Here is a 16,641-nt window from a genome sequence, read left to right as displayed (position 1 = left end):
ATGGCCAATCTCTTCCATCTATTCTCTTAATACTTTTGATTCCCTCTTTGGGGAACTAGCCATACCAGTTAAGCTGTTTTCTTTGTATCCCAAGCCATTTCGCAACTTTACTTTCCCCACATTTTATAAACATCAAGATTCTCCATCTCAAAATGAAAAGCAGATAAAATCCCCTTTCCTTATAAACACTCTCAGTTTTCCCCTTCCCTTCATTGCTGATTTCTGGAAAGAATTAGAAACGTTTGTTTGTTTTGCTGTTCCTTACTGTGAACTGTTGATTACTTGTCTGGCTGCTAAGGCCTGGGTTCACCGCTTCTGTGCCGTTGACAGTATTCTTGCCACACTCACCCTTGTCTCCTTCACTGCACGGTCTACTAAGTTCTTCCCCCAGCTTCCCTGATCTCTCTTGTGATTTGTGATAGTGTTCCCCTCATTCTTGGTCTCTGTTTCTTCTTGACTCTTTGGCATCTCTTTTCTAGTACTCTTCATAGGTTCCTCTTTCTCTGTTGATCCATTAAATGTTTACTGTTCCAGAGTGTTTATCTTCTGCATTTTTGAAAACTGCCTTTGTACATTCTGTATAAATAATCTCATCTATTTTCAGCCCTTCAGTTGCTATGAATATACTAAATACCTGTAAAACTACATTTCCTGGGCTCCTCTGAGTCCCAGGTTGTCTTCCTGTCTGCTGGATATCTTCCTTTTAATGTACTTTTAGACTTCTCAAATTTAAAATCTTCAGCTGGGAGCTATAGCTTAGTGGCATAGTGCAAGCTAAGCATGGTGGGAGTCAATTTCTAGCTCTGAATAAACAAGCAAACATTTCAATGCAGTTGGCCCATTGTGTTCTTGCTGTATTTTCCCACTTATCTAAGCTAGAAACTTGCATTTATTCAAGTCTTGTCAGATCTACTTTTTTCTTATTTCTTGAATTTTTTAAATCTTTTATTCTACTACTGTGACACAGGTCAAACACAACATTTCTGGGAACCTGACAGGCTTTTAAGTGGGGTTTCTTGCCTGTAATATTGCATGCCTTTAACAGGTATATGGATGGAAGAATTAACTGTCATTCAGCAAGTATTTATTCAACAGACTTTGACCTGAGGACGAATGAGACACATTTGAGTACATCATGGTGGAAAAAGCAGGGACACCAACCAATGTGTAACTGCAATACAAATTTGAATGAGTTCATATTCCTAAGGCACATGGAGCCATACTTGGAAAATATATAATGTATGTTAAGATACAGAATGTGTACACAGGATTCTAGGACAGTGTGGGAGTCAGGAGTGTGGTTAGGAAAGAGGGATAACTAAGGAAAACAGCTTCGTGACTGCGGAAGAATTGGGAGGAAAGCATGTAACTGAGGCCTTTGCTTAGTTCCTCTCTTCTGAGAGTGTTTGCTTGATACTGTCAGCTTGCCCTAAGTTCTTGCTCTCGTTTAGCACTGTTTCCTCAGGGTGGTGATAAGCTACTTGGCTGCTCTGAGCTTTGGAATTTTGTTTCCTTACTTAATCTATAACTGAGGGAATAATTAGATTAAAGGATCTTCAGATTGATTCAGTTCATAAAAGTCTTTGCTACCAAGTATAGTTGAGTGGCTTGTAATCCTGGCACCTAAGAGACTTGAAGCAGGGGCTGGAGAGATGGCTCAGTAGTTAAGAGCATTAGCAATAATATATATATGCAAGCACACACACATAAAAAGAGGAAAAATTTCTTTCTAAGCCTGGAGGTTCACATCTGCAATTCTTGTATGTAGGAGAATGAGGTAGAATAATCACCACATGTTTGGGACCAGCCTGGAATGTATAGTGAGTTCCCAATCAGCCTGGGCAACAGAGTGGGAGCTTGTCTCAGTAAACCAAAAGAGGAGTCTTTAGTTCTAGAATAAGATCATTACTTGAGTAATACTGTATTTTATTGAAAATAAGACCTTTTGTGAATTTAAGGGAGAGAATTGTAAATGGAAGAAATAATTTTACTTTTCTATTATTTTATACTCTTCTGGTTTTCTACAGTTCTTATTTGCTACATGCACAACAGAAATCATTCTGTTACGATGTCTCCTTTATCAATAGTGACAGCCCTAGTGGACAAGATTGGTAAGCAAGATCAGCTTCTATGCATACTTATAATTTTCAGTAATTATGAACTATTATTGGGATTGGGGGGAAATGGTTTCCTTTAAAGGGGATTTTAATGTATATATGAAACTATCTAGAATATAACATGATGTTTATATAATTAAGTGGAAGAGTTTAATTTAATTATAGTTTTTATGGTCCTTGTATGGTCTCAGATTTTTAGATTTATTTTGTGGGTCAAAAATTATTGTGGTTTTGAAGAAAAATATAATACAACTTGCCAGCTTTTTAGATGTTATTGTTCACTTATAGTACAGACTTTTTTGATATAGTTTGCGTGGCTCTTAATTTTCTGTTTTGCAGACATGTGTAAACAGAGCTTAAGTCCTGAACAGGACATTAAGTTCTCTGGCCATGTTAGCTGGGTTGGAAAGACATCCATGGAAGTGAAGATGAAAATGTTCCAGGTATGTATGTGCATGAAGATCCCTCACTGTTCAAATATAATCAGCTAATCTCACTTGCAGAAAAGCTGTTAATTATTCAAATATAATTAATAATCCAAAGGAGGAATAGCATCTTCCTTTTGCTATTTGCATTTAATATATATATATATATATTATTTTGTAATCATATACAGCTGTACATTAAGGTATTTGTTTCTGATTTTGCCCAGGAGGATTTCACAAAAGTCTGAGTTGTACTAGATGTGAATTGAACTGATTACTGTATTACTTTTGTGGGACTGCTGTATCAAAAAGTCCTGCAAACTGGTGGCTTAAAAATATCAGCAATTTAAAAAAAATATCAGCAATTTATTGTTTGAATTTGGAGGCTCTGATTTCCAAACCAAGCTGTCAGCAGGGTCATTTTCTGTCTTAAACTTGCAGGAGATTATCTTTGCCTACCTCTTCTTAGTATCAGGAGGCATTTCTACTTTTGTCATTGTATCTTAGTTACTGCAATGAAACACCATGACCAAAAAGTAAGTCGTGGAGGAAAGGATTTGTCTGGCTTACAAATCTATATTGCTGTTCATCAATGAAGGGAGTCAGGACAGGAACTCAAACAGGGTTGGAACCTGGAGGCAGGAGCTGATACAGAGGCCATGGAAGAATGCTACTTCCTGGTTTGTTTCCAGGCTTTCTCAGCCAGCTTTTTTTTAGCACCCAGGATCACCAGTCCAAGGATGGCATCATCCACAGTGGGCTAGGCCCTACCCCATTGATCACTAATTGAGGAAATGCCTTACAGCTGGATCTCATGGAGGCATTTCCTCAACAGAGGATTCTTTCTCTCTGATGACTCTAGCTTGTATCAAATTGACACACAAAACCAACCAGTACGCAGTAGTTTTCATGTGTGTATATTTCTTTCTCTCTCTCTCTGGTAATTTTTTATTAATTTATAAATAATAGGAATCAAAATTTCCACTTCTTCCCCTCCTCTCACTTCCCTCCTGCTGCCCCACTCACCCTCCCCCTCCAGTCCTAAGAGAGGGCAGGATACTCTGCCCTGTGGGAAGTCCAAGACCTTACCCCCTCCTTCCAGGCCCAGAAGGTGTGCATCCAAACAGACTAGGATCTCAAAAAGCCAGTGCATGCAATAGAAAGAAGTCCCAGTGCCATTATCAATGGCTTCCCATCTGCCCCCATTGTCAACCACATTTAGAGAATCCTGTTTGATCACATGCTTGCTCAGTCCCAGTCCAGCTCCTATTAGAGCTCCTATTAGATCAGTCACACTGTCTCAGTGGGTGGACCAACCCCTCGCGGTCCTGACTTCCTTGCTCATCTTCTCCCTCCTTCTGCTCTTCAACTGGACCTTAGGAGCTCAGTCCAGTGCTCTGATGTGGGTCTCTGTCTCTATCTCCATCCATCGCCAGATGAAGGTTCTATGACGCTTTTTGAGATAGTCATCAGTGTGACTATGGGACAAGACCAGTTCAGGCACCCTCTCCTCTACTGCCCAAGGACCTAGCTGGGAACATCGCCATGGACACCTGGGATCCCCTCAAGAGCCATGTCTCTTGCCAACCCTAAAATGGCTCCCTTAATTAAGATATCTTCTTCCCTGCTCCCATATCCACCCTTCCTCCATTTCAACCCTCTCACTCCCCCAAGCTCTCCCCAATCCTTCCCTTCTCCCCTCTCTCTCCCCCTCTCCCCTTCCCCCCACCCCACCCCACCCCCATGCTCCTAACTTTTACCAAGCTAACTTGTGTGCTTCCAATTTCCAGGAGGATCTATATATGTTTTTCTTTGGGTTCACCTTATTAGGTTCTCTAGGATCACAAACTATAGGCTCAATGTTCTTTATCTATGGCTAGAATCCACAAATGAGTGAGTACATACCATATTCATATTTTTGGGTCTGGGTTCTCTCACTCAGGATACTGTTTTCTGTTTCTATCCATTTGCATGCAAAATTCAAGATATCATTGTTTTTTACCGCTAAGTAGTACTCTAATGTGTAGATGTACCACACTTTCATTGTCAATTTTTCCATTGAGGGGCACCTAGGTTTTTTCCAGGTTCTGGCTATTACAAATAATGCTGCTATGAACATAGTTGAACAACTGTTTTTGTAGTATGATTGGGCATCTCTTGGGTATATTACCTAGGTTGCTGGATCCCGAGATAGGTTGATTCCCAATTTCCTGGGAAGCAGCCACACTGATTTCCAAAGTGGCTGCACAAGTTTGCATTCCCGTCAACAATGGATGAGTGTTCCCCTTACTCCACAACCTCTCCAGCATAGGCTATCATTGGTGTTTTGATTTTAGCCATTCTGACGGGTGTAAGATGGTATCTCAAAGTTGTTTTGATTTGCATTTCCCTGACCGCTAAGGAGGTAGAGCATGACCTTAAGTGCCTTTTGGCCATTCGAAGTTAATCTGTTGTGAATTCTCTGTTCAGTTCAGTACCCCATTTTTTAATTGGGTTAATTAGAGTTTTAGTGTCTAGTTTCTTGAGTTCTTTGTATATTTTGGAGATCAGACCTTTGTCTGATGAGGGGTTGGTGAAGATCTTCTCCCAGTCTGAAGGTAGCCTTTTTGTCTTACTGACAGTGTCCTTTGCTTTACAGAAGCTTCTCAGTTTCAGTAGGTCCCATTTACTAATTGATTCTCTTATTGTCTGTGCTACTAGGGTTCTACTTAGGAAGTGGCCTCCTGTGCCTATATCTTGTAGACTACTTCCCACTTTCTCTTCTATCTAGTTCAAAGTGGTCAGATTAATGTTGAGATCTTTAATCCATTTGGACTTGAGTTTTATGCATGGTGATAGATATGGATCTATTTTCATTCTTCTACAGGTTGACATCCAGTTATGCCAGCACCATTTGTTAAAGATGCTTTCCTTCTTCCATTGTATACCTTTAGTTCCCTTGTCGAAAATCAGGTGTTCATAGGTTTGTGGGTTAATATCCGGGTCTTCTATTCGATTCCATAGGTCGACTTCTCTGTTCTTATGCCAATACCAAGCTGTTTTCAATACTGTAGCTCTGTAATAGAGTTTGAAGTCAGGGATGGTAATGCCTCCTGAAGTTCCTTTATTGTATAAGAGTGTTTTGGCTATCCTGGGTTTTTTGTTTTTCCATATAAACTTGATTATTGTTCTCTCAAGGTCTGTGAAGAAGTTTGATGGGATTTTGATGGGGACTGCATTGAATCTATAGATTGCTTATGGTAGAATTACCATTTTTACTATGTTGATTCTCCCAATCCAAGAGCAGGGGAGGTCTTTCCATTTTCTGGTAACCTCCTCAATTTCTTTCTTCAAAGACTTAAAGTTCTTGTCAAATAGGTCTTTCACTTCCTTACTTAGAGTTACCCCAAGATATTTTATGCAATTTGTGGCTATCGTGAAAGGTGATGTTTCTCTGATTTCCCTGTCTGCTTCTTTACCCTTTGTGTATAGGAGGGCTACCGATTTTTTGGAGTTGATCTTGTATCCTGCCACATTACTGAAGGTGCTTATCAGCTATAGGAGTTCTTTGGTAGAGTTTTTGGGGTCGCTTATGTACACTATCATATCGTCTGCAAATAACGAAAGTTTAACTTCATCCTTTCCAATTCCAATCCCCTTGATCCCCTTATGTTGCCTTATTGCTATTGCTAGAACTTCAAGCACTATATTGAAGAGGTATGGAGAGAGTGGACAGCCTTGTCGTGTTCCTGATTTTAGTAGAGTGGCTTTGAGTTTCTCTCCATTCAGTTTGATGTTAGCTGTCGGCTTGCTGTATATTGCTTTTATTATATTTAGGTATGATCCTTGTATCCCTAGTTTCTCCAAGACCTTTATCATAAATGGGTGTTGAATTTTGTCAAATGCGCTTTCAGCATCTAATGAAATGATCATATGGTTTTTTCTTTCAGTTTATTTATATGATGGATTACATTGACAGATTTTCTAAGGTTGAACCAGCCCTGCCTCTCTGCGATGAAGCCTACTTAATCATAATGGATAATTTTTCTAATGTGTTCCTGGATTCGGTTTGCCAGGATTTTATTGAGAATTTTTGCGTCAATGTTCATGAGTAAAATTGGCCTGTAATTCTCTTTTTTGGTTGTGTCATTGTGTGGTTTTGGTATCAGAGTAACTGTAGCTTCATAAAAGGAGTTTGGTGATGACTCTTATGTTTCTATATTGTGAAATACATTAAGGAGTATAGGTATTAGCTCTTCCTGGAAGTTCTGGTAGAATTCTGCATTGAAACCATCTGGTCCTGTGCTTTTTTTGGTAGGGAGATTTTTGATAACAGCTTCTAATTCTTCGCGACTAACAGGTTTATTTAAATTGTTCACCTGTTCTTGGTTAAACTTTGGTATATGGTACTTATCTAAAAAAAATGTCCATTTCTTGTACATTTTCCAACTTTGTGGCATATAAACTTTCATAGTAAGATCTAATGATTCTCTGAATTTCCTTTGTGTCTGTGGTTATGTCCCCCTTTTCATTTCTGATCTTATTAATTTGCATGTTCTCTCTCTGCCATTTGATTAGTTTGGATAGGGGTTTGTCAATCTTGTTGATTTTCTCCAAGAACCAGCTTTTTGTTTCATTGATTCTTTGGATTGTTTTCTCTGTTTCTATTTTGTTGATTTCAGGCCTCAGTTTGATTATTTCCAGTCTTCTACTCCTCCTGGGTGAATCAGCTTCTTTTTTTTCTAGAGCTTTAAGTGTGCTGTTAAGTCTTCAATGTGTGCTTTCTCCATTTTCTTTAATTGGACACTTAGTGCTATAAACTTTCCTCTTAGCACTGCTTTCATAGTGTCCCTTAGGTTTGAGTATGTTGTGTCTTCATTTTCATTAAATTCAAGGAAGACTTTAATTTCTTTCTTTATTTCGTCCTTGACCCAGGGGTGATTTAGTAGTTGACTGTTCAACTTTCATGAGTTTGTTAGTTTCCTGGGAGTAGCATTGTTGTTGAATTCTAACTTTAATCCATGGTGATCTGACAAGACACAGGTGGTTACTAATATTTTTATGTATCTGTGGCAGTTTGCTTTGTTACCTGGTATGTGGTCAATTTTCGAGAAGGTTCCATGAGCTGCAGAGAAGAAGGTATATTCTTTCCTATTTGGGTGGAGTGTTCTATAGATGTCTGTTAAGTCCATTTGATTCAATACCTCCAATAATTCTCTTATTTCTTTGTTAGGTTTCTGTCTGATTGACCTGTCCATTGGTGAGAGAGGTGTGTTGAAGTCTCCTACTATTAGTGTGTGTGGTTTGATGACTGCCTTGAGTTCTAGAAAAGTTTCTTTTACATATGTGAGTGTTTTTATATTAGGGGCATAGATATTCAGGATTGAGACTTCCTCCTGATGAATTGTTCCTGTTATGAGTATGAAATGTCCATCTCTATCTCTTCTGATTGTTTTTAGTTTGAAGTCGATTTTGTTAGATATTAGAATGGCCACACCTGCTTGTTTCTTAGGTTCATTTGCTTGGAAAACCTTTTCCCAACCCTTTACTCTGAGTAGGTGTCTGTCTTTGTGGTTGAGGTATGTTTCTTGTAAACAGCAGAATGTTGGATCCTGTTTTCGTATCCAATCTCTAAGTCTGTGCCTTTTTATAGGTGAATTGAGTCCATTGATATTAAGTGATATTAATGACCAGTGGTTGTTGACTCCGAACATTTTTTTGGGGGTAGTAGAGTGTATGTGTTTTCCTTCTTTGAGTTGTGCTCATGAAGGGTCGCTAGATATGTGAGTTATTGTAGGCAGTTTTGGGAATGTTGGATTCCTTGGGTTGTGATTTTCCTTCTAATATTCTCTGTAAGGCTGGATTTGTAGCTATATATTGTTCAAATTTTTTTTATCCTGGAATATTTTGTTTTCTCCGTTGATAGTGAACAATAGCTTGGCTGGGTATAGTAGTCTGGGCTTGCATCCATGTTCTCTTAGTTTCTGCAGTACCTCTATCCAGGACCTTCTGGCTTTCATGGTTTCCATAGAGAAGTCTGGTGTAAGTCTGATAGGTTTATAAGTTTCTTGACCTTTTTCCTTTGCAGCTCTTAATATCCTTTCTTTAATCTAAATGCTTTGTGTTTTGATTATTATATGGCGAGGGGATATTTTTTTCTGATCCAGTCTATTCGGTGTTCTGTATGCTTCTTGAACCTTCATAGGAATATCGTTCTTTAGGTTGGGAAAGTTTTCTTCTATAATTTTGTTGAATATATTTTCTGGACCTTTGATCTGCAATTCTTCTCCTTCTTCTACCCCTATTATTCTTAGATTTGGGGTTTTTTTTATTATGTCCCAGATTTCCTGAATGTTTTGTGATGAGAATTTGTTGGATTTGCGGTTTTCTTTGGTCAGAGCATTTATTTTCTCTATGGTGTCTTCATAATCTGAGATTTATTCTTCTATCTCTTGTATTCTATTGGTTATGCTTGTTCCTGAAGTCTCTCTTTATTTACGTAGATTTTCCATATCCAGCCGGCCCTTTTTGTGTTTTCTTCATTGCCTCCATTTCAGTTTTCAATTCTTGAACTGATTCCATTACCTGTTTGATTGGTTTTTTTTTGGTTTCCCAGGGTATCATTTACGAATTTACTCATTTCTTCAAACTTTTTGTTATAATTCTCTTCCATTTCTTTAGTCATTTCTTCAATCTTTTTGTTATATTTCTTTTCCAGTTCTTTAAGTGAGTTATTCATACCCTGTTTAAGGGACTCTATTCCTTTCATAATGACACTGCTTTCCACTTCTTCCAGAGCAGGGTGTTCACGTCCTTCTGTCGTAAGATCGCTGGGATCTGGTGTTTTCATGTTGTTTTTCAGATTGTTGGAGGAATTCTTGCCTTGGCGTCTGCCCATCTCTTCCTTCAGCTGTTCTCTAGTGGATCTTCTGGTACTGTGTCAGGTTCCCCCCTCTGATGAATCTTCTGCTAGAGGATCAGCGCCCCTTCCTGGCCATGATGCTTGCTGAGCTGATGCAGGGCCTACCTTTCCACCCCTAGCAGGCAGGCTATTGAAACACAGGCACTCCCTCCTGCCGGGTTGCACTTCCAGCCCAGTCCCAGCCTTCAAGCCAGCTGAGCTGGGTGTTTTTATGGCCCCGAGGAAGAGGAAGGGAGGAATAAAGGAAGGGGTTCCTGGATGAAAGGTGGGATGGGCTAGGAGGTGAGAGGGCTTAGCCCCTGCAGAGTGACCAGGGAGTCAAGGGGGACCGGGGATGTCTGAGCTCCTCCTTGTCGGGCTTCTGCCGCGGGTCAGAGCAAACTCACCCCAATGATGATTCTGCTGCGAGATGATCAGTGCCCGTTGGTGGCCAGGATTCTTGCTGAGCTGATGCAGGGCCTACATTTCCACCCCCGGCAGGCAGGCTATTGAAACACAGGCACTCCTCCTGCTGGGTTACACTTCCAGCCCAGTCCCAGCCCTCGGTTTTTAAGTTTTGAACTGTTTTCTTTACCTGTTTGATTACTTTTTCTTGCTTTTCTTGGGTATCTTTGAGGGATTTATTAATTTCTTCTAACTTTTTGTTTTTCTTTTTTTCCATCTCTTTAAAGAAGTTTTTCACTTCCTGTTTAAGGGTCTCCATCATTTTCATAAGGTTATGTTTAAAGTTAGTTTCTTCTACTTCTTCTGGCTTAGGGTGTTCAAGTCTTCCCATTACATTTTTGCTGGATTCTGGTGTTATCATGTTGCTTTTGAGATTGTTGGAGGAATTCTTGCATTGGCGCCTTCCCATCACTTCTTCAGATGAGGCCAGGAGAGTCTTGGTGTCTTGTTCCAACCTTTTTTGTGGTTGACTGTGTACTTGGGAGCTTTTCTTGGTCTGCCCTCTTTAAGGTCCCCTTAGCACTTTAGCTGCCTCTCAGATCTCCTCCGCCCTGAAGCAGGCTGAGTTCAGGTATCCACGGACCCCACAGATGAAAAGGAGTGCTTGGGGGCAGGGTGGAATGTGATCAAGAAAGCCAGGAGCCAGTAAACACCCCGCTGGATCCTCTCAGCACAGGAGCAGGGCCTATGCTGGGCTCCTAGGACCTTGTAGACAAAAAGGTGGACTTTGGGGGCAGGATGGGGCCATACAAAGAAGCCCCAGAGGGCAGGGACACTCCTCCTGGCTCCCCAACCTCTCAGCCCCGGAGCAGGCTGAGTTGGGGGATCCAAGGACCTCACAGATTAAAAGGGGTGCTTGGGGGCAGGCTGGAATGTGCTAAAGAAAGCCAGCAGCTGGGAAACATCCCGCTGGATGGCCAGAAAAGCTTAGGGAGTTGGAGGGGGCCTGTACTCAGTTCCCAGGGACTGGCTGGTCACTCATCTGTTTGTATCCACTCAGTACAGGAGCAGGACCTCTTGCTGGGCTCCAAGGACCTCGCAAATAAAAAGGCGGGCTTCCTATATTTCTGTCTTTTCTCTGACTAATATCTTAATCATATTGGATTGAAGGCCCACTCTGCTCCAATATGAACTCATTGTTTTTGTTCTATTTTTGAGATAGGGCTTCATATAACCCAGGCTGGCCTTGAATTGGTCCTCAAGAATGAGTGAGTATCCGATGGAGGACTAGTTAGTGGTGGCTTTGTCATCAGCACAACTGATGAGGCAACCTTACAGAAGCAGTGGGAGGCTTTACTATTTATTGTTCTGGGGTTTTAGTTTTCTGAGACAAGTTTATTTTCTGTAGTCTACGCTGACTTCCAATTCCTGATTCTCCTGCCTCCACTTCTCATAGGCATGTGTCACATGCCTGAATTTATTTATTCATTTATTTATTGTTTTGAGACAGAGCCTCACTCTGTAGCACAGGTTGTCCTGGAACTCATAGCAATCCTCCTGCCTCAGCCTAGCAAATACTGGGATTACATGCATGAGTTGCTATTATTGGTTTTCTTTTTATCTAATTATGCCTGTAATGTCCCCATTTTCAAGTAATTCTCACCTATAGGTCTGGAGGTTAGGCCTTCATCATACCTTTTAGGGGATGAAAGACACACTTCAATTCTTTTCTTCGTGTGGTACTGGGGACCAAACTCATATCCTTTCATGTACTAGGCAAGTGCTTTACACCTGAGTTACATACCCAGCCCTCAATTGTTAATAGTCATTTGGGTGCAGTTGAAACAGCTCCTCTTATGAGCAGAATCCAGAGGATAATCAATGCAGAGACCGAATAACAGAGTATGCCCAGCATTTCACTGTAGACAACATAAGCATTGATTTACTTAATTGCGCTGTGGTAATCACTGGACTTATTTATTATTCAGATGCATAATAATAAATTTATTATTTATAAATAATAAATTTATAAATAATAAATTTATTATTATTTTTCTGCTATAGAATTCAAAAGCATTTTCACCTCTTGGTAAAATCAACTTTCAGATTTGAGAAAAGTCTGAAGCTTGCAATGTATAGTAATTGTTTAGAAATTGCTTTTAGAATTTTGAAAATTTATTCTTTGATAATTTTAAACATGCATATAAGGCATTTTGGCATATGTACCCCATTACCCTCTTTTGGTCCCCTTTAAGTCCCAATGAACCACTTCTTCTCTTCTTTACAACTAGGACCCTTAATACTTTTATGTCATCTTTTGGGACCACTGTGTTTAATTAGGGTTGCTTGCTTGAGCATGGGTCCGGGATTATTTACTGAAATAGTGGCTACACCACTGAAGAAAATGATTCCTTCCCCACTGGTAGCTATGCCTATAATAGCTACCCAAGGTGAAACATTCCCCGATGGAATGTTTAAGGGCCCAGTGGTCTTATGCAGTAACCATAGCTGCTGTGACTTCATGAGTGCAGTGACCAGATATTGAATAGGAGACATCATTGTACAAAACTTTTCCACATCCTCTGAGTCTTAACAGCTTTTCTGTCCCCTCTCATGGGGTATTCTTTAAGCTTTAGAGGGGGGTGACAAAGATGTCTCTATATAGGGCTTTATATTCAACAGCCACTTAGTTCTCAGCACTTTTGAGAAGATACATGTGTCAGCATTAACTACCAGTATTTTTTTTAAAAATAAATACTGTATCAAAGTGATTGGATTGTATTCCTATATTTATGCAATTGGCAGTAATGCTGGTTTTATTGTCCTTTTAAAAATTATAAAACAAAAAAATGTGGTACATGCCTTTAATCCCAGCACTCAGGAGGCAAAGGCAAATGGATCTCTGTGAGTTCAAGGCCAGCATGGTCTACAGAGTGAGTTCCAGGACAGGCTTCAAAGCTACACAGGAACCTTATCTTGAAAAACCAAAATAATAATAATAATAAAGCAACACATTTATAAAGTTGCTATGAATGCTTCTGACTTGTAGATACTTAACCAAACTTCTTGGTTAATTTCTGTCCTACTCAGTGCTGTGAACTGTAGATTTCCTGACCTAGGGCCTGCATTCCAGGGAATCACAGCTATTTGACTCTCCTGTAAGTAAATTAGAAAAACAATACAGGAGAGGAGAGGGGAGAGGAGGGGAGTGGAGAGAGAAAATGAAAAGTTGCATCATATGCCTCTCTCTCTAGCCTGTCCTTTCTCTCTGGGTTTACCAGGTAAAATTTCCAAAGCTAATCTTAGATCATGTCATTCCACTTTATAAAAACCTTCAGTGACCATTGGGCTGGAATTCATATTCCTTTGATTAGGTAGTGCCCAAGGTACTCTATAAGCTAGATGCAATCTACTTTTTCAACTTTATTCCCTTTATCATGTATGTGTTTTCTTTTTTGTTCTTTCAATGCCAAGTTTGAATCCAGGGCCTTGTGTGTAATAGGCAAATGCTGTACCACTGAGCCACTTCCCAGCCCTGCGTACCTTCTTAGTGCTCATTGCTGGTTATTGAGTAGTCTGCGAGTATGGAGTTACATATCTTGGCATTATTAGTGTGTGACACTAGCAAGTGTAAGTTGTAGTAAAACACAAAGTAAACATTTAGCAACCAAATGTCTGTTAATGCCTTTTTCTTTACCTGGAATGTGTTGTGTTCCGATTCTGTACATTCCCACTGTGCTTTAGGGTCACCCCTTCTTTGACTCTTCCAACTTGGAGCAATTGTTCAGTCTTTAAGACCTAGTCTGTCTCTCCTTCCTGGCACCTGCTACTCTCTGTCCTACAAGTGGTATACAAACATTGTTTTCTCTCCACTAGATGATACGCTTATCAACAGCAGTGCCCATTTCTCAATATCTGTGCATAAAATCAATTTGGCAATTATAATTATTGAACAGCTCTTCTGGTCTGGGTATATGACAGTGAGCAAGACACAGAAGGTTCCTTTTCTCTTAGAGAGTATATTTTACAAAAGCCCATTCATGTAATGCCCCATTCATTCATTTTTGAGACATTAATTGTATATGTATCTGCCAGTATTTGTGCTTAGTGGTGGCAGTGAAAATATGAGGAAAATGGTGTCAGTCTACATGATCCTCACTCATTATATCGTAGGGAAGCAGCCACATAAATATATAATTGCAGCATATCTTGCAGTATTTCTCAGAACAGGCATTTTGGCATTTTATCCAGGAAATTTCTTAGTTCTGAAGACCTACCAGTGCATTGTGAGATGTTTAACTCCCTGATTCCTTTCTGCATCATTTTCTTGTAGCTATTACAAAATGCCTATCTGATGATTTGACTGAGTAATATCCCCCACAGTTTCAAGCATTTAAATACTCAGTTCCCAGTTTTATGGTGCTACTTGGTTAGGTTTAAAAGAGTGGCCTTGCTGGAGAATGTCACTGGGGGGTAGGTATTGAGAGATATAAAGACTCATACCATTTTTAGTTTGGTCTCTCTGTTTCCTGTTTGTGGTTCGAGCAGTGAGCCCTCAACTCACTGTTCCAGCCACCATGCTTGCTGGCATGCTTTTCCTCCATGATGTACTCTTATCCCTTTTTATCCATTAGCCCAAATAACCCTTTCTGTAGGTTGCTTTGGTTCTGATTTTTTTTTTATTCCAGCAATAGAAAACTAACTAATACACTGACAAAAGCAACTTAAAGTAAAAGAGAGAGGATGAATTTTTAGATCCATTTCAGAGGCATTTTGGTCCATCCTGCATGGTGGCATTTTTGTCAGTGAGAATGTGATTGGGGCTTCTCATATCTTGGCAGCAGACAAATGAGAGAGCGCAGTCCAGAAGCAGAAGTGAGGAGAACCTTGAGAGTCCACTCTAGTGAAATAATCCTGCCATCTAGAGTCCAAACCCCTACAGTTCCACAACATTCCTACAGTGCCACCAGCTGGAAATCAAGTGTTAAAGACTGGAGTCCTAATTAAAGGAGCAAGCACATTTCACATTCAAACTGTATCATTTCGTCTGTGATCCCCAAACTCTCATAGCTGTCTCATAAAGCAAAATGCAATTAGTCTAACTTTAAAGTACCCTGAACAGTTTCAACTCTGTTCTAAAGTTCCATGTCTCGGGTTGGAGAGATGGCTCAGCAGTTAAGCGTGATTACTACTACAAAGGAATGGAGTTTGAGTTCCTGAACCTACTCTGGATATCTCACAATAGAAGATCTGATGCCTCTGGACTCTGCTAGCATCAGCGGTCATATGTACACATTCTTTTTCTCTCTCTCTCTCTCTCTCTCTCTCTCTCTCTCTCTCACACACACACACACACACACACACACACACACACACACAGAGAGAGAGAGAGAGAGAGAGAGAGAGAGAGAGAGAGAGAGAGAACACTCCAGAAGTATCTAATGCCTCTGGTAGACACACATGAACACAAACACACAATTAAATCTTTTTTTAAAATTCCGAAGTTTTTATTGAAACTCAGGGCAAACATTTATCTGTGTGCTTTTGTAAAATCATAAAGCAACAATACTTCTATTATAAATGGTACATGCTAAGCATTCCCATTTCAAATTTCAAAAGAGAAGAACAGAAGGTAACAAGACTGAAACCCAGCAGACCAACCATTAAACTCTGTAGCTTCATGTCTAGTGCCTGAGGCATGGTGGCATCATTGTACACCTTATATTTGTATCTAATGTATTTTGATCACTTTCACCTTGTTTTCCTGGCTTTTATTTCTTGAACCCTTTTTTTTAAACAAGTTCCCATCCTTTATGATCCAGTGTTTAATCCGAGTTGCTTGCATGAGCATAGATGGGAGGTTATTTACTGGAGCATAGGCAGCATACTAGTGAATATACCCCTGGAAATAATGGTTCCTTCCCGGCCAGTGGCTATTAACTGCCATTAGCTCCTCCCTATCAATGATTGCCAGTGTGGATAGTCAGTGGTGTAGAGGTAACCACAGCTGTTGTGAATTCACAGATGCAACAGCTCTGACATGTCAATCATTTTACAGCATTCCTTCCTGCCCTTTGGCTCTTACATTCTTTTTGTCCTTTCTTATGCTGTGTTCCTTGGGTTGGGTGATGGACAGATACCCTGAATAGGTCTGGACTTCATTAATTTTTGTTGTTGTTTTGCTTTTTTGAGACAATATCTATGTCTCCTTGGTTGTCCTGGAATTTTCTATGTAGAACAGGCTGGCCCTGAACTCATGGAGACCTATCTCCCTCTGCCTGCTGAGTGCTGGGATTAAAGGTGTATGCCATTGTTCCTGTCTTTATCTCGTTACTATTGAATCTAGGCTCATTCAAATTGCAGGGGACACACACACACACACACACACACACACACACAGAGTCTGATTCTTCTTTGCCAGAATGTAACATGAATGGCCTCTAGTCCAGGTTCTGATAGGATCTTTATTTCCATCTGAAGCTCCATGAGCATAGTTTTACTATCCATAGTTTTAATAACATTCTGGTCTGCTGAACTCCCACCAGAATGGTTCATTAAACTATCCCGATGCTCTCAACTTTCTCAGTTCTTTCTATAAACTATTTCCAAAGGCCCAAGAACAACATAGTCTGGGTTGTCACAACTGTCTTTCTTCTTGATACCAGATTTTTTTGTATTAGTTACTTCTATTGTTATTTTTTAGAATTTTTGTTTGATTTTATGTACATGAATGCTTATAATTTTTGCCTTTGAGCATATATATGCACCATGTGCATGCCTGTTGACTATCATGAAACTGACGTTGTGGATAGAT

The 16,641-nt window shown here is 40.0% G+C and overlaps 1 protein-coding gene across 2 annotated transcripts in view; it reads left to right on the top strand.

The window, feature by feature from the left end:
* Acot9 (acyl-CoA thioesterase 9) overlaps positions 1–16,641 on the top strand; it is a 43,568-nt gene that overhangs the window by 14,695 nt on the left and 12,232 nt on the right. For both annotated transcript variants that reach the window (XM_048440736.3, XM_048440735.3), the window contains 2 exons: positions 2,028–2,111; positions 2,457–2,560. In XM_048440736.3, coding sequence (XP_048296693.1) covers positions 2,028–2,111; positions 2,457–2,560 — 188 coding nt within the window. The remainder of the gene's footprint in view (positions 1–2,027; positions 2,112–2,456; positions 2,561–16,641) is intronic.

Source organism: Myodes glareolus, chromosome X (genome assembly GCF_982192425.1).
Source record: "Myodes glareolus chromosome X, mMyoGla1.1, whole genome shotgun sequence".
NCBI lineage: Eukaryota > Metazoa > Chordata > Mammalia > Rodentia > Cricetidae > Myodes > Myodes glareolus.
Note: the sequence above shows the minus strand (reverse complement) of the source record. Positions and strands in the feature narration are given on the sequence as shown.